General features: G+C 42.5%; 1 protein-coding gene and 2 long non-coding RNA genes across 5 annotated transcripts in view; 2 read left to right on the top strand and 1 right to left on the bottom strand.

The window, feature by feature from the left end:
- Positions 1-4,572: 4,572 nt before the first annotated feature.
- The window catches only part of LOC107382653 (partitioning defective 3 homolog), a 517,719-nt gene continuing 504,073 nt past the window's right edge, over positions 4,573-18,218 (top strand). The window contains exon 1 of one of the 2 annotated variants that reach the window (XM_054751349.2): positions 4,573-5,070. In XM_054751349.2, coding sequence (XP_054607324.2) covers positions 4,951-5,070 — 120 coding nt within the window. In that variant the 5' untranslated portion in view covers positions 4,573-4,950. The remainder of the gene's footprint in view (positions 5,071-18,218) is intronic. The other variant, XM_054751350.2, reaches the window with a different exon arrangement.
- LOC139070580 (uncharacterized) lies at positions 5,426-8,322 on the top strand. Its single transcript, XR_011521074.1, has 4 exons — positions 5,426-6,406; positions 6,646-6,752; positions 7,261-7,366; positions 7,444-8,322. It is a non-coding gene; the product is annotated as an uncharacterized lncRNA (long non-coding RNA).
- On the bottom strand, positions 8,069-15,577 carry LOC139070579 (uncharacterized). 2 transcript variants are annotated; one of them, XR_011521073.1, is made up of 6 exons: positions 14,992-15,577; positions 14,646-14,752; positions 14,423-14,470; positions 10,403-10,467; positions 8,945-9,109; positions 8,069-8,842 (listed from the first exon to the last, which is right to left on the bottom strand). It is a non-coding gene; the product is annotated as an uncharacterized lncRNA (long non-coding RNA). The 2 variants fall into 2 exon arrangements; XR_011521072.1 differs by lacking the exon at positions 14,423-14,470 and having other exon boundaries at positions 14,992-15,570.

Raw genomic sequence — 18,218 nt, 5'->3', positions numbered from 1 at the left:
CCATCTGGTTCTGGAGAAGGTCCAGTTTGTTCTTGAGCAAATTCAGTGTGTGTGATCATTGCATCTTTGGGTCTAGAACCTTAAACATTAGGGGTGCACCGATCTATCGGCCCTGATCTCGGCTTTTGTCAAGATCGGTGATCGGCCAAAAACTGCAATCTGTGCACCCCCAATTAATGTTCAAACGAGTCATTGCTTTAGAATATTTATTTAGACAAATGTGCCAAAACAGGTACAAAAGTTTTGTTTTCAAAATTAGAAAAATGAAACTAAAGGAAAAAATATGATTGTGTAGTTCAAACAGCAATGCTAAATATGTTCATTTATATTTGAGAACATTATTTCATGTCCAGTTAAAACTGGTATTGCTTCATGAGTATTCATATTGGTTTTCTCAATAAAAGGAAATTGAAACTTTGACGTAATCTGCTTTTAGTTAAAACAAAATCTGTATCGGCCAGTCAGGTTTTTCTCAAGATTGGTGATCGGCAAAAAGCGGCAATCGTTGCACCCCTATTACACGTGCAATGTGTTATTTTGAAGAATTTCATGCATGACACATTAAGTCATGATTTGTTTTTTAGTTTTTATTTGTTTAGACACAAGAAGTGAAGAAATCAAATAAAAATAGATTTAAAAAACAACTTTATAAAAAAATGTTAAGGACAGCATGTAATTTGGCATTGAGGTGTGTGTTTATTAAATAAATACTAGTAGTAGCTTATTGCCACTCTACTCACCCAGGCAGTGATACTATCATCACAAGATAACAGCTTTTCCTGCTGTGGTGATGACTTTACAATGAACAGGGTCAAAAGGTCATGTGAAACAGCGGCTGGCTACAGTCGCTAATCTGTGAAACCTACGATGTAAAACAACAGACAACACTTTTCAGGATTATTTCTGGTCCAATCCTGCAAACATGGCAGTAAAACACTCGAGGCTCTTTCTGCAGGCTGATTGTGTACACGGAGCTTTTCCAGCTGGCAGATTCATATAAAAATTACAGAACATCATTAACGATACATTACTTAAATGGTGAATCCACAAATGTAAATATTACAACAGTGAAAACAATAGTGGTCCTATTTATAAGAGCGTCAAGATTCAACACGACACGGCGATGAGCCCTAAAGGAGATTCTGGTGTTTGTTCTGAGGCTCATCATCTTAAAGTCTCACCCATTTAGCCTGTTTAGCTTCATTAGAAGAGGGTTTGACTGTGTATGTATGTAGCCTTGAGCTACTAACGATTACAATAAAGTCAGGGTGCTGAAGCAACAGCCGCTCCCAGCTCTAGTGAGCCGCTGCACGGGCCCCAGCAAGAAGCAGACTCTGCATTAACCCTCCCACTGTCCTAATGGGGGTGACCCCGCGAGGAAAGTTGACCATTGAGAAGGGTTGATGGTTTATCCCTTGGGTCCACGTGGCAGGGGTGAGGTGGTGCTCACTCCCCACCTCAAGGGATAACTTTCCTCGCGGGGTCACCCATAAAGACAGTGGGAGGGATAAGAGGGTGTCGGGTATAGCGGAGTGTTTTTAGGACTACGGTCTCTAGGTTTGTGAGTTGCTACAGCCACAGCAAGCCCACACCACCTGATTATCTATGTAAAGACTCATTTAGAGAAGATGAATGACAGCCAACAGCTTTAGAGGCTTTTGTCAGTTCTGACAACTTTACCTTCAGCATGTCAAACAACCTGTTTTCCACAACATTTAGTAACCATGGACACATGAGTACCTTACTATAACACAGATCTGCAGCCACAGCATGCATCAGGGTTTGGTTTAGCCCCCTGTGGATCTCTGGGTGCCAGGGTTATTGGACACAGAGCTTGTCCCTTCAGGAGCAGTGGATGTCAGTCTCCCCCCCGGCTGTCTCCAGGGCTGATTAGTGTCCAGCTTCTTCATGCTGCCTCGTACCTCAGAGCTCACGGCCACTTCTCCTTTCCCCTGCACCTCACTCACAGCTCCCCAGTGACAAAGCTGCACACAAACCTAAATCTTTGATTTTCTTATTTTTAACTAAAATTTTTAATATTTCATCTATTTATGAAATTTTATAATTTTATGACTTTATTTTTTCTGATGTTAATCTGATTCTGTTTTGAGAGCATTTTGATTTTATGACTTTGTTTTATTTTGTTTTGATCTATGTGAAGCACTTTGTGATTCTATGTCTGTGATAAGAGCTATATAAATAAAATTTACTTACTTACAAACACACACACACACACACACACATGCAAAATCACACGGTTAGTGTTACATTTACTTTGTATACATATGTTGTAATTATTTTCAAGTTCTGTTGTCCTCCTTAACACACCTTTCTTTTTTTGTTGTTTTTGTCAACTCTGTTGCCAGATGTTTCATGTCATTCCATAAATCCAATAAACTACACAACAGAAGGTGTATCTCAGACTCTTTTAAAGTAAAGTAAGTCTGGAGGAACTCATTTCTACCAGTCTAACATCTCTAAACCATCAGAACAAGACGAATTAGCGGGAAAAATTCTAAAAAATTCCAAAGTTTTACACACAGCTTTGATCTGTTTAGTAACTTTCCTCAGAGGCGGCGAGGAAGCCAGAGCGGGGTTGATGTCAGAAACAGAAATGAGTCAGAATGAAAGCAGAGTGTGTTCAACTGGTGAGGGGATGGAAGTGTGATACGATGGTCCGTGTCATGAATGACGGACTCCGCTGCTGGGGCCTTGCCCGAACACGCCTGCTGTGGAAGCTGCACATATCTGACAGTTCACACACTCACACATGCTGTGTTTACTGTATTTTTTTGTAGTTCTGCTCTTCTCTCCACGCGAGGCAAGTCTGGAGACGTCGGACTGAAGAGGCATGTTTTCCCACACTTCAACATTCAGGGGTAACATGAGAGAGGGAAAGACATGTTCACAATAACAAAGACACCATTGCAACAAACAACAACTGGTGTTTGCAGTAAAGATTATTTACAGCATTATGCATTTATTTAGATAAATCAGTTTCTGTCCACTTATACCTCAAAGACTGGGAAGGTGAATGCATTCCTGATTTGCAATGGATTCTGGGAGCTAGTCTGCTACCCCACCTTATGTTGCAGTTTCGGTATGTAAACAAACTCGACAAATATGGGAAGCGCTGCTTTGGTTTACTGATACCTACATCCACCCAGGCTGATGCTAAAAAAAGCAACAAGTACAAATAATTATTTTTATCTGTACTTGTAACAGATTTTGAGTTTAGTGATACAAATAGAAATCAGAGGTATAAGTAACAAGAAATTCCATAAACTTTGAATTACCTTCTGATTTATCGCGTTACCACTAACGGCCACTAGAGGGGGCTAGTAACATGAAATGCAGCCTCACCTGTCCAAGTCCAGTTAAGACGCTGCTCTTCATAGCTTTCATGCTCTGTCAAACCCTAAATGTGTGTCCATAGACTCTGATTTCAGACTCAACTAAACTGAATAATTGTTAATTATTACATCCTGCATTTAAAAATCACTGCTGCCATCTTCATCGTGTTCTTGTTCACTTCATTAGATCATGAGGGCTGCAGGGAGCGAGGGATGTTCTTCAGGAAGGTTCCAGCTTTTATCTGCAAACTGAGTCAAATATTTTCATCCTTTGGCAGATTTTTTAATTCTATAATGCAGGTCAATACGCCAGCTATCTACCAAAACCTAAACGTAGCATATTTTATTTGTCATGAATGCAATAAAACTCATACATTATTATGAGTTAAGGTGAGGTAATAAAAGTGTTATATCTACAGTAGATATTTTCACACAAGGACAAAAATCTGACATCTAACATGCATCCAGTATGGGGAACCATACTGTAAAACAATACATAAATAATTTAACCAAAATTTGTAAATAGTAACAAAACTAATTATTTAGAGTGAAATGTGAATAAATATATGAATCTTTATAAAAAGGAGATGGTCACAGGATTAAGAGATCCCTTTGGAGTTGGTTTGACCACAGAAGAACTCAGACAGGAACGTTGATGATCTTGGATGAACAATTTCAAACTTAATCAGGTTCCTTCCCAGCAGTAGTAAGAGCGGGTTGTCCAGTTATCGGAAGGTTGCAGGTTTGATCCCAGCTCACAGAGAATGCTGCTGTTGTGTACTTGGGCAAGGCACTTAACCTGCCTTGCCTGCTGGTGGTGGTCGGGGGACCGGTGGTGCCAGTGTTCAGCAGACCTTGCCTCTGTCAGTATGCCCCAGGGCAGCTGTGGCTACATCGTAGCTCAACATCACCACCAGTGTGTGAATGTGTGGGTGAATGCGCCTTGGGGGGTTGTATAACCCTAAGAAGGCCATTTACCATTCTCTCTTTCTTTTGTACTTAAATATATATATAAAAAACTCTTCTAAATGTCAACAAAAACATTTAACTCACAAACTGTTTAGATTTGATTCCAAGTATATTTTTGGACTCTTATGCAACTAAAATGTAGCTTTTCTTTTCAGATTCGAGAGGTTTTTTTTAGCCTGTTTTGTGTCCAATCTTCAGTCCTGATGAAGAGGATGTGTTTAACTCTTCCTCCTAACAGAGAAGAGGTGGGTTCTGGTGGTTCTGATGGATCGGAGGACCAGCCCTGAGCCCTGACTGGAGCTGAGGCGCACATTCTTAGCGCCTGCTCCAACATGTGGCGCACACGCAGTGTCAGTTGTCAGCTGTGCAGCAGTGCGCTCAGGCTGGAGAGGCTTTAGTTGCGAAGTTTGTGTAAGTGAGTCAACACGGCACAGGGAGGACGCCACCCAGCCCTGCCCGGATCCTCCTGAGCGGGGCTTCTCTCCAGGAAACACCGGCGCACACGCAAACACTCGACCAGTTGGCTGGGATCGTACCTGTTTTGTCCTCTCACGCGCACACACCTGGGATGGTTTTGGTGGTGTTCACGCGGGTTTTTCCTCTTTGGGATTAACGCAGCGGAGGAGACATGAAAGTGACGGTGTGTTTCGGGAGGACGCGCGTGGTCGTTCCGTGTGGAGATGGGAATATTAAAGTCCTCAACCTGGTGGAACAAGCGGCCATGAGGTATAAAAAGGCCATCGGAAAGGTAGGCTCCCCCTCCTCTCTATCACACACACACACACACGCACACACACACACACACACACACACACACACACACACACACACACACACACACACACACACACACACACACACACACACACACACACACACACACACACACACACACTCCTGCTAAGGTTCCCGGAGTGCGCGGCGTGTTGGATCAACCGGACCAACATGGCGCTTTTCTCTGAAACAACCAGCTGTTCTCTTTAGAACCGGTGAGAAGGAAATACTTTAATAATAATAATAATAATAATAATAATAATAATAATAATAATAATAATAATAATAATGCATGAATGAATGAAGAAGCTAATTTGACTTTTTCTAAAACAACAAAAGTGATCAGTGACAGTAAAAACGAATCCAAAGAGGTTCGAATAACCCGCGCTGTCAGTGTGTGTGTGTGTGTGTGTGTGTGTGTGCGCGCGCGCGTGTGCGTGCGTGCGTGCATGTGTGTGTGTGTGTGTGTGTGTGTGTGCGTGCTGTAAAGAACTACAGATGAACTCAAGCTTGTTAGTGATTGTCTGACTCAGAATTATCAGCAAGCTATAGCTCTGCTCTGCTGTTTTATCAGTGTGAATATATGACCCCATTTGAAACAAAAGTTCTATATGTGTACTTGTGTGTGTGTGTGTGTGTGTGTGAGCCCTGTGCTGAAGGACCCAGCTGGTTTTCCCTCAGTTTTTTTCTAGTGGTCAGGTATGGGACTAGATTTGTGCCAATAGGATCAAGAAAAACACTTTGGAGAGCAAACAAATTTTAAGACACTGAGAGAAAAAACATTGGTTTCAAAAGAAAAACTTACGATCTGAATCAGATTCTTAAAATGACCAAGAAAAACACTTTGACGGTCAAACAAAAATTAAATAATTGACAGAACAAAAATAATGACTAAAGGAAAAAAACATGTTTCAAAAGTAAAACTTACGATCTGAATAAACTTCTTAAAATGAGTAACAAAGTATGTTTCCTTTTTCTGTTTGCCTCTATGTGTTTTTGTTATCAATGTCCTTAGTTTTGTTCTCGCTGCTCACAGCTTTGCTCTCACTACCAGTTTTGCACTTACACTGTCTGGCTTTCTCCTTTGCAATCCCTGAGTTTTTGGTTGCAATTCTGACACAACCCTTTCGGGTGGGCGGGACTTCTGAGAAGTCCTCTCCCATAGGACAGTGGTTTCTCTTGAGTGACAGTTCAATGACCTGGAAGTGATGTAGCCTCCAAGACATTTTTTTTCCACCTGGTCAACAACATGAATTTTGAGCCCCAAACACGTTATTTCTGCTGTCTGTGGTGTCTACTGAGGATCTAAAGTGAGTATTGATAATATATTTGATCTTTTCTTAGTTAATCTGTAAGTTAAGCCACTTTTTAAGTTGGTTTTAAGCAGATGTTAGCTCACTAGCTAGCTGCTAAGCAAGCCATTGTGCTAGCCTCAGGACAATGGTCTATTGTTCCAGAGACGTATTAAAAACTCATCTTAACATATTCATTACCGGTTTCATTGAATTAATTATTGCAGTTTATGTTAATAAGTTTGCTAATTTTTCAGGAACCTGTGGAACATCAGAGACTTTGCAGCTACTGGAGCTAACCTGTGTACTGCTAACTTGCTACAGAGGAAGCAGCAGAAAGCTGAGCTAACAGGCTGTTTTGCAGGTAAATACTCTTTTAGTGGAACTGCAGGACTTTTATGGTATAACTCAGACAGAATCTACATGAGCTATTGTGGGAAGACTTTTAAACTACATTTACACACACACACACACACATATATATATATATATGCATTTTTTTATCCAAGTTACTTGGACGGGCTAAACAAGTTCATAGTTCTGCCTGCTCCTTTTTCGGTGAAGCGAATGGATTTTATGATGTAACTCTAGTAAATCTATAGTAACCATAGTCTGGTGACTAGTGTCTAGTTTAGCTACATTTAGCTTAGCTGGAGTAATATAGTCTAACTCTGCCTCAACTGGTGACTTTTCTACTTCATTGTCAGCCAGACAAAATGTTGCTGCAGAGAAGCGCCCAAGGTACTGACCCCACAATAGAAAATCATAATGTCCACATTTATTTCCCACAATCTCAAACGTCACACTAAAACTAAACTTTTAGCTCTGATTTAATTATTTCCTTATTGATATCTGTTTTCCCTTTGTTGTAGGCAATCCTCGGGTGTCAGCAGGAGGTGACCACCTGCATAACGGAGCACCCTGGTTCTGAGCCAGTTGCACCTTTGTGCTGCTCTTTGGGGAGGAAATGCTCAGCAGGTTCAACAACTGTAAAATTGATTTTGTTCGTAGATTTTGTTTAGATCTCATACATCACCAGTTTTTCTTTCTCACAGACACATGCCTCCATGTGGTCAGGTGGTGTTGGTGTGATCTGGGAGGGCACACTCATGTCGTCATCTCCTTGTGCCGTCTCCAGGATCATGATGGGATTTCTCTGTGCCTATAAAGCAGGGGTATTTACTTCTGGGCCTGGAGGGCCGGTATCCAGCACGTTTTAGTTTTAACTCTGTTTCAACACACCTGATTTCAGTCCGCAGGTAATTAACAGGCTTCTGCAGAGCTGCTGCACAGGTAATTCAACCACTGATTCAAGTGTGTTGGAGCAGGGAAACAACTAAAATGTGCTGGATACCAGCCATCCAGGACTAGAATTGATACCCCTGCTATAAAGCCTTCCTCCCTCCTCTGGACTTTAAACATTAGTATTTTATTACGGTTTACCTGCTTTAGTAAATAAATCTCAATTTATAAATTTCCTGTTTTGGTGCCTGTCCATAAAATCCTGCATTAGACACCGAAAGCTGAATGGATGCCTTTCATTCACTTTCACATTCAATGTATTTTTAAAGATACACTTGAAATTAATATCAGCTGTTTAACAGAGTGGTGCAAAATAATCGCTGATGTCATGATTTTTGCAACAACCTGACCTTCATGCAGAGAAACTCAGGAGACAAATGAGCTAAAAACAGTTTATTAAAATTGATGAATGATTGAAGAGGTAACTGCTGGAGATCAGGAACCAGAAGCTTCTGCGAGGAAGAGCAGAGGTTAGTAAGAGGCAACAGGTCAGGTTTTTCTTAGACTGTGCAGGTAGCTTACAGAGACTGAGAAACGCCACAGAGATGGAGCCACAGGTTTTAGTGTTTAAAGATCAGAAGGCCCTGAGGTAAAATTGAGTGTTAGTAATGACTAAAGAATGACATACAAAAGGAAAAGTTTAGGTACTTAAGGTCTGAAGTTGTAGCGCAGACGGGAGACAGCAGAATGGTGGAGAAACAACCAGAAGTCTGGGAGAATGACAGCATGAGTTGCAAGCGGGTGAGCAGAAGGTAGTGGGTAAGCCGACTGCCAGTATGGTTGTGTGATCAGGAGCTTCAAGGAAAGAATTCCCATAGATCTGCATAGAAAATGAGAACGTAAGTTTGAAAAACGGCAGAGTCATGGGCTAGATATGGGTTAAAACTCTGATGAGTGACCAGCTACCAGCTTTTATTCAAGGATGGGGTTACAGGTGTGAGGATGTGCCTGCCCCATGAGAAGAGTTTTCAGGTAAGCCTCTCCATGGTGCTCTGCAATGGTGACTAGCAAGGCTAAGGAAGAGATTAAAGGGAACACAAACCCAGGACTCCAACCCAAACTCCTGACAGCAACACAACGACTCCTCCCACAGGCGGTTGTTCCACGGGAGTACAGTCACACGCAGCTGCCCGAAGTTCAGCATCAGGCAACCTGTAGGCGATGTAATCATACGTGGCTTCTGAGCATGCAAGTTTATTCTAGCCGTACGGTGTACAATAATAATAAAGATTTATATTGTGTTGTGTTGCTCACCTTACAGGTTCTTTTAAAATCTTAACCTGTGCTTGCTTAAAGCAGGTCTTTCAGGTCTTTTGAACTAGACACAGAGAGGTTCAGGCACAAGTACTTAGTCAGACTCCTGATATGGTAGAGCATCCACCACCACCGACTCGGACAATAGGTCCATATGCTTGTCAACTAAACAATGGAAAAAGATTACCATTAGTACAAATATTTATCCATAACCATCACTGTGGGTTTATTATACAGCATATGAACTACATGAGGTGGGATTGGTCTGCAGAAGGGATGTGTATTTTTGACTGAATTTTTTGTAGGAATATTCAATAAACAGTCCAAACTGATACTTAACATATATAACATGAGTTAAGCCAGGCGTACACTGTGCGACTTTTTCACTTTTTTGAGCCGATTTTCCACTCGTGCAAGAATCCACGACATCGGGGCGAGTTTTGCGCCGAGCGGTCGTGTAGTGTACAGGGGGTAACGAGAGGTGATTAACACCACGTGACCAGCTGCCGATCAGCAATCGTGAGGTCACACGGACTTCTGGCGTGTTTAATATTTCGCTCGTCCCTCGTGAGGGTATCGCATTGTTGAAGCGTCGCTGCGAGCAGCTGCGACCCAAAATGTATCAGAACCGCTCACGGCGAATGCTCAATCCTGCATCAACGCCGCTCGCTCGCTATTTCCCTAATAACACACGCTGTTAATTTTTGTCTCTACACGTTTTTTTTTACTCACAAAGATTGTCAAGAAAGCATGCTTGTCGTGTTCATGTCAAATTAAACTGATCACAAAACACAGATTTACTTTCTTTATTTCGTTTTCCTCATCCAACCCCCATAAATCCCTGTGTGTCCTCCTGCAGCACTCCCGAAGGACAACAGGCAAAACAAGACAAAGTCTGACGTGTTGAGTAAAAACTGCTATTTTTAGCACATTTTTAGGGCCGACGTATTGCTACCAGACGTACAGTGTGAGCAGTCAGGTCGCATCCGAGAACTGGGTCGTGCAGTGTGAGCGCCTGACTCGTGAGATCTGCCCTGCGAGGAAGTCGTACAGTTTGAGCTGAAGCTGAACGCTGCGAGTGAAAAAGTCGCACAGTGTACGCCCGGCTTTATCTGAACCATAATAGCGAGATTTAAATTTCAATGGTGGAAACAAAACTCAATGCACACTGCTGCCAACTAGCGGTCGACATTTAAAGTGCACCAAAACAAAGAAAATACACAAATGTTTGCATGTAAATTCTTCCAAAAATTAGATACACTGCTTTTGAAAATGGATGTAATATCTCAGGAAAAAATATCACGATATATTGCCATATCGATATTTTAGAGACACAGTTTGAGAATATCGATACAATATCACTGGGAAAATATATCGCGATATATTGTCATATTGATATTTTCTTACATCCCTTGTCTGCAGTGTACTTTGTGTACACTATGGTGTGTCTTAGCTCACCAGCTGCAGTTGATGCACGTGGCCGTGTAGCACTTCCATTGTAATGCAATGCAGTAGTTTTCAATCTAAAAAGAAAGAACAAATAAATAGAATCTATATTTTTGTCTAAAAGATATTTTTATGTAAAAATTAATTAAAAGCATGTATTTAACTCATTATTGATTATCTGCCCTGGATAACATTCTTTTGATGGAGAATACAGAACACGTGACAGAAAGAAAGAAGAAAATATCATTTCTATAGCGCCTCTCAAGATAAAAATCACGAGGCGCTTCACAAAAACAAAAAATATAAAAATTGTAAAAATATAAAAAAGCATTTCGAAAATGTTTAAAATATATTTAAAATGAGCAAGAATAAGCTATTGCGATTTAAAAGAAAAAATGTTAAGAAAGAGAGAGAGTGAATAGGAAAGAGGGAAATCAGTGGATCCTGAGGAAGGTGGGATAGGTGGGGAGAGCAGAATAAAGAGAGAGAGGTGAAGAAGGTCATGCAAAAGCCAGCTTGAACAAGTGAGTCTTCAGCTGCTTTTTAAAGGAGACCACTGAGTCCACTGATCTCAGGCTCAGGGGGAGAGAGTTCCAGAGTCTGGGGGCCACAGCAGCAGATGATCTGTCACCTTTGGTCTTTAGCCTGGTGCGCTGCACAACCAGTAGGCTTTGATCACTGGACCTCAGGGACCTGCTGGGGGTGTAGGGACTTAGAAGATCACCGATGTAAGATGGTGCTTGTCCATGTAAGGCCCTATAGACCAGAACCAGGATCTTGAAATGAACCCTGAAGTTGACTGGCAGCCAGTGAAGCTGGAGGAGAAGCGGGGTGATGTGGGTGTGTTTGGAGGACTTGGTCAGAAGCCGAGCACAGGCATTCTGAACCACCTGTAGACGGTTCAGGGAGGTTCTGCTCAGACACGTGAAAAGAGAGTTACAGTAGTCTAAACGTGAGGAGATGAAAGTGTGGAGCACAGTCTCAAGTTCAGAGCAGGACAGAATGGGACTCAGCTTAGCAACGTTCCTGAGATGGAAGAAGGAAGAGCGAACAAGAGAACTGACATGAGAATCCAGGGTGAGAGCTGGGTCAAAGGTCACACCAAGATTCCTGATGGAAGGTTTGGTGTGGGAAGCAAGCTGACCAAGAGAGTCTCTGACTTTGGGAACCAGCTTGTCTGGGGCACAGATGAGGATCTCAGTCTTATCTTCATTCAGCTGAAGAAAGCTCCCAGCCATCCAGGCTTTGATAGAGTCTAAGCAGGTGTGTAACAGCTGCAGCTTAGACATCTCATGGGGCTTAAAGGAGATGTACAGTTGGATGTCATCTGCATAAAGATGGTAGGAGATTCCTTTGAAGGAACTCAGGATGCGCTGAAGAGGAAGCAGATAGAGGAGGAAGAGCAGAGGCCCCAGCACAGAACCTTGTGGGACACCATGAGCAAGAGAGGTGGTGGAGGACCAAGGGCGTCAGTTTGTTTTCAGAGTTGCTGGGGACAATAACCATACACTTGAGTGGGGTTTAAAAATTGCTGGGGACAATAAAGTAGGCTAGCACAGGGGTCGGCAATCCGCGGCTCTGGAGCCGCATGCGGCTCTTCCATCCATCTGATGCGGCTCTCTGTGCTTATAAAATAATGAATGGATATTTAAATAAAATGCTTTATATTTTACTGCATTAATTTTACATCTGTATGCCAATTCTAAATGTAAAGATTGTCTGCGTAAACCTGAACAGGTCCAACCCGGTCTGCGGTGGTTGACCGGTCATGCTTGTGCGTAATCATATAGGCACTTTATGAGCTGAAGAGGATGTGAGATTCTGGGATTCTCCTCAGCTCCTGGATGTGTCGCCACATTGGAGACAGGAACAAGCACTATTCAGCCAAAGTTTCATAATCAGGGAACATTTTTGTAAGTGACAAGTCTCTCTGAGAGACAGAGTTTGGAAAACACTCGCTTCAGTGGGAGGAATCTTCCCGCATGCGCACTGCATGGTTCTCTGCGTGGCTCTGGGGTTAATCAAGTTTAATTGTTTCTCTTTGCAAAAATCTTCACAGGAAGGCAAAACAGTTAAACGGCAGGTTACATATATTTCCATTTGACTATTTATTTTGACAGATGAACTCCAGGATGTTACTTGGTTTGAAAGAATTACCCCGACGCACACGGATGCGCATGGATGAGCTGACATTTTAATCGTTAACGCACATCGCGGAGGTAAAATATTCCCATCAGAACATCAGAGCTTTATACTGGACACTGTGTTCAGCGCGGCTCAGAGCGCCCACGGTGGACAGTGAGCTGAAGATCTGGGGTTCCAGCGCAGTGCAGAACCACGCGCATGCGATAGGATTTCCTCCCACTGAAACAGTCTGGAAACCCGGTCTCTCTGAGGGATGTGTCACTTGGAAAAATGTTCTTTTTATGAAATTATGAAACTTTGGCTGAACAGCGCTTGTTCCCGTCTCTAATATGGAGACGCATGACGCGTAGAGACATTTGATCACGCACAAAGTTTATGTGGAGCAGAAGCGGTCGGGCCACGGCAGGTGAAACGTTCCTAGCCTACATGAAGTGAAACTGTTTAATTGTAACATTAATATGTTACTGGACACGCTGGTCTGGTTGGTTAGACCAGTGTTTGAAGTGGAAAACACACACACACACACACACACACACACACACACACACACACACACACACACACACACACACACACACGCACGCACACCAATTAAAATAATGCTGATAGCGTGGACTAGAAGCCAGGTGATGGTTTACGTATTTAAATGATGATCAGGCTGCTGTAAAATGTAATCTCCATCCACATCCAGACACAATAATCCTCTATTCTTTCTCTATTTGCTCTGCTCTTGTCTGGGCTGATCAGCTGATGGTGCGCACGACGCTCCTAACTAGCGGCCGATGCACATTTTACGCATTTGGAGAGGTGGGCTGGATGCTTTGCGTTTACTGGAAGATGGTCCACTTAACGCACGGGTGTAGACTACATATTAATGACAAATGAATGAAAATTAAATTGTGAGTTTTTACTTCATATTTTATAAATAAAAAGGACGGGGGAACACATTTATGACGTATTTTTAAACGAAATGCTCTAGCGCGACCTGCCTGCTTCACTTAAGTCACTGCTTATTAAGGTCCGTCCAGAATTACCGTGGGAAATGGGTAATAATGGCTCTTTGATGGGAACAGGTTGCCGACCCCTGATAAGATCTGAGCTGGTAAAACAAAAATCCTCATCAGCAGGCGTTTTTGAAAGTGGGGGGGGGGGGTCACAGCTGCCAATCACAAATTTTGCCGGGGACATGTCCCCGGCGTCCCCGGTTAAAATGACGCCTATGTGGAAGACCTAAACTTGGAGACGGCCACAGAAATGGAGTACTCAGAGAGATAAGAGGAGAACCACTCCAGAGCAGTTCCTGATAGGCCTATCCGTCTCTCAGCCTCTCCAGTAGCAGGTGATGGTCAACAGTGTCAAAGGCTGCAGTCAGGTCCAGCAGGACCAGAACAGAACAGTCTCCTGCATCACTGTGAGTCAGAAGGTCATTAGAGACCCTAAGAAGAGCTGTTTCAGTAGAATGAGCTCTACGAAAACCTGACTGTAAGCAATCATAGATGTTATGTTCATCAAGAGCAGCTGTGAGTTGTTTAGCCACAACCTTCTCCAAGATCTTCGAGATGAACGGAAGTTTAGAGATGGGTCTGAAGCTGCTGTGGAGAGAGGGGTCGAGACTCGGTTTTTTAAGAAGCGGGTGGATCACAGCGTTCTTAAAGTAAGCAGGGACCTGACCAGAAACCAGAGAAGCATTAATTATAGAAAGCACGCTGGGACCGATGGACTGAAAAGCACTTTTAAACAAAGATGAGGGTAAGATGTGGAGGGGGCATGCAGAGGTCTTCATAGAGTTAACTATGAAGAAAGCACATTGAATCTGATTTGTCTTGTTCTGACAAACAAATGTCAGATCTGTATACTGGAAAGAAATTTATTATCAAACATACTCACTTGGATAATTATTCAGTCAGAGTTACATCATAAAATCCATTTGTTTCACTGAAAAAGGAGCAGGCAGAACTATGAACTTGTTTAGCCCGTCCAAGTAACATGGAATAAAAATTACATGTATCTGTATGTAAATGTAGTTTAAATGTCTTCCCACAATAGCTCATGTAGATTCTGTCTGAGTTATACCATAAAAGTCCTGCAGTTCCACTAAAAGAGTATTTACCTGCAAAACAGCCTGTTAGCTCAGCTTTCTGCTGCTTCCTCTGTAGCAAGTTAGCAGTACACAGGTTAGCTCCAGTAGCTGCAAAGTCTCTGATGTTCCACAGGTTCCTGAAAAATTAGCAAACTTATTAACATAAACTGCAATAATTAATTCCATGAAACCGGTAATGAATATGTTAAGATGAGTTTTTAATACGTCTCTGGAACAATAGACCATTGTCCTGAGGCTAGCACAATGGCTTGCTTAGCAGCTAGCTAGTGAGCTAGCATCTGCTTAAAACCAACTTAAAAAGTGGCTTAACTTACAGATTAACTAAGAAAAGATAAAATATATTATCAATACTCACTTTAGATCCTCAGTAGACACCACAGACAGCAGAAATAACGTGTTTGGGGCTCAAAATTCATGTTGTTGACCAGGTGGAAAAAAATGTCTTGGAGGCTACATCACTTCCAGGTCATTGAACTGTCACTCAAGAGAAACCACTGTCCTATGGGAGAGGACTTCTCAGAAGTCCCGCCCACCCGAAAGGGTTGTGTCAGAATTGCAACCAAAAACTCAGGGATTGCAAAGGAGAAAGCCAGACAGTGTAAGTGCAAATCTGGTAGTGAGAGCAAAGCTGTGAGCAGCGAGAACAAAACTAAGGACATTGATAACAAAAACACATAGAGGCAAACAGAAAAAGGAAACATACTTTGTTACTCATTTTAAGAAGTTGATTCAGATCGTAAGTTTTACTTTTGAAACATGTTTTTTTTCCTTTAGTCAATATTTTTGTTCTGTCAATTATTTAATTTTTGTTTGACCGTCAAAGTGTTTTTCTTGATCATTTTAAGAATTTGATTCAGATCGTAAGTTTTTCTTTTGAAACAAATGTTTTTTCTCTCAATGTCTTAAAATTTGTTTGCTCTCCAAAGTGTTTTTCTTGATCCTATTGGCACAAATCTAGTCCCATAGTCAGGCCTTAGAAGTGTAATGGGTGAGTTAAAGTTGGTGTTTCCATGGTTAGAGACAGAACTTCCTCCCTTCTGCCAGTTCTGCATTTCAGTCACGTTAACTCAACTCTGCTCAGGAATTAGACAGAAGCTGGGATGATGGTGGCTTTGATAGTAGGTAACAACACCTTTACTGTCAGCTGTAGATTTGAACTCTTCATCTTCTAGAAAAGCTGAACATTTCTGCTCTGTGCCGACATGGTTCTGGAGAGCATTTCCTCCCTAGACACACACACAGCTCATCACATCACCTCTCTGCTTACCACAGCCTCAGCAGAATGAAGGCGACTGATCATTGATGTTGTAAACATATAGCTGCACCGTCTCCTTGGACAATACACTGACATGTCTCAGACCTGGAGCTGCATATGCTTATTAAACACGTGAAGGCATCGTTTATGTGACCCGACTTAAAGGAACAGGTCAGATCTCACGAAGTGGCGTTGTGGTAACGTTAGGAATAAATTATATCTGCATATATCTTATTGACTGCCTGTTTCATTAGCAGCCTTTTTCATAGCAGCTCAGTCTGACTGACTACCTGATCCTCCCTGGAGACTCTTGATGGTTTTGTCATGGTCCCACTGGGGCCTGATGGAGTGCTCCAGTCTGCCTCTCTAGCACCTTCAGAGTCAATCTGCTCTGCAGTATGCACAATCACAGAGGATTTGGCCTAAATATCCTCTCATGCTGTTGTTTCTGTTCTCAAAGCCGTCGTCTTTAATCGGTGCGATAATTACCTCATGCTTTGTCACTAAAGCAGGAGCAACAGGAAGGCTTTATGTGTTATTTCACTGTTTTTCTGGAGGTTTTTTATACTGAAGACCACATGAATGTGCTGGTGAGGTTCAGATGTGAGTCCTGCCCTCACAGCTTCACCACCACAACACAAACATCTAAAAAGAAAAATACTCAAACATTCCCTCTGATTCCATCTTCAGCGGTTTCAAGAGCCACTTTCCAAATTCTTTCTTCTCCTCACCTGCAGTCACCCAAAGTTTAAGGTAGATTAAAGTCGTAAAGCTCATAACTGGCCATTTGTCTTCAAAAAATTCCCCAAACGCAGCATCGTTGACATGCCACAACATCACCGGATGTTCAGATGGAGAATCTTCTCTTAGGAAAACACATTAAGAGTAAATTATTATTTCTAAGCAGAACAATGACATGCATTTGGTTGGTGGAATCTGTCCGAATAAGCTGTAACTAATAAAACTACCGTGCTAAACGTGTTTGATGTGACTGGTCTCTGATTGGGACACGAAGCAACTGGTGCTTCAGAGATAACATGATCTGATTCAATTCAGCAGTCCGTCCATGCTCTGATTCCATGTTATCGTCTTCTGAGCTGTGCGCTGTTGTAACAACATGAAGAGTATGTCTGTGTTTTTGAAAAGAGGCATCAGGACTCACTTGGAGTTCAGCCAGAAAAAGAAGACACCAGTCTGCAGAGCGGGAGCTCACATCGAGCAACAAAATCAGATCAAACTGTGAAGGTTCATTACCTCTTAATGTCATTAGAGAAAGTCGGTAACACTTTACAATTAGGGTCCCTTTAATAATGTTACTTAGTGCATTATTAAGTGTTAATAAAAAAGGATATCTTTATTAATGTTCTTGATATTAACTAATAAGTGCACTTAAGGTTAGAACAAAGGACAGGTGTGTGTGTGTGTGTGTGTGTGTGGGGGGGGGGGGGCTCTCTTAGAGATAGAGTGAGAAGCTCGGTCATCCGGGAGGGGCTTGGAGTAGATCTGATGCTCCTCCATATTGAGAAGAATCAGTTGAGTTGGCTCAGGCATCTAGTTAGGAAGCATCCTTGGCGCCTCCCTTGTGAGGTTTTCCAGGCGTGTCCAACTAGGAGGAGACCTAAAGGAAGACCCAGGTTACGTTGGAGGGACGATGTCTCATCTGGCCAGGGAATGCCTCAGGATTCCTCCGAAAGAACTGGCCCAAGTAGCTGGGAAGAAGGAAATCTGTCCCTCATGGCTTAGGCTGCTGCCTCGCAACCCAACCCCAGATAATGGATGGATGCCGAAGTAACGCCAGTAAAGGGACCCTTATTGTGAAGTGTTACCAGAACATCTAATCCAGTTGTATCGCAGCAGGAAATCTTTAGATAAAATCAGACACCTGTTATCTGATAGGAGATTTTTAATGCTCCTCCCCCTGCTAGGGTGCAAGCTACACTGTAGATTTGCAGTCAGCTGGAGCAGAGACCAGCTCAGATTTAGTCACAACCAATCACAGCGCTTTCTCATCATATTACACGAGCCTTTCCTTTCATCTCATGTGATGACCCTCCACCCTGGATGATCCTCCAAGAGCCTATTTTCCTGCTGCAGCCCCTAGCTGTTACATAACCACAGAGTGAAGGGAGCTAAAAAGCCCCGACAGCCCTTTCAGAGACACTTCCCACATTCTAATGCTGAGCATTTCTGCACAGCTGCACCAGCACAGGCCCGTGTCCGCTTCTTTCCCTCACAATACGATGATCACAAACCTAACCTGCACTTTTGGCTGAGGGAAGCAACCTCCTGGAGTAGAAATCTGAATTAGCTGCGTGACTAAACAGAAC

This window comes from Nothobranchius furzeri, chromosome 7 (genome assembly GCF_043380555.1).
Source record: "Nothobranchius furzeri strain GRZ-AD chromosome 7, NfurGRZ-RIMD1, whole genome shotgun sequence".
NCBI lineage: Eukaryota > Metazoa > Chordata > Actinopteri > Cyprinodontiformes > Nothobranchiidae > Nothobranchius > Nothobranchius furzeri.
This window is presented reverse-complemented; position numbering and strand designations above follow the sequence as displayed.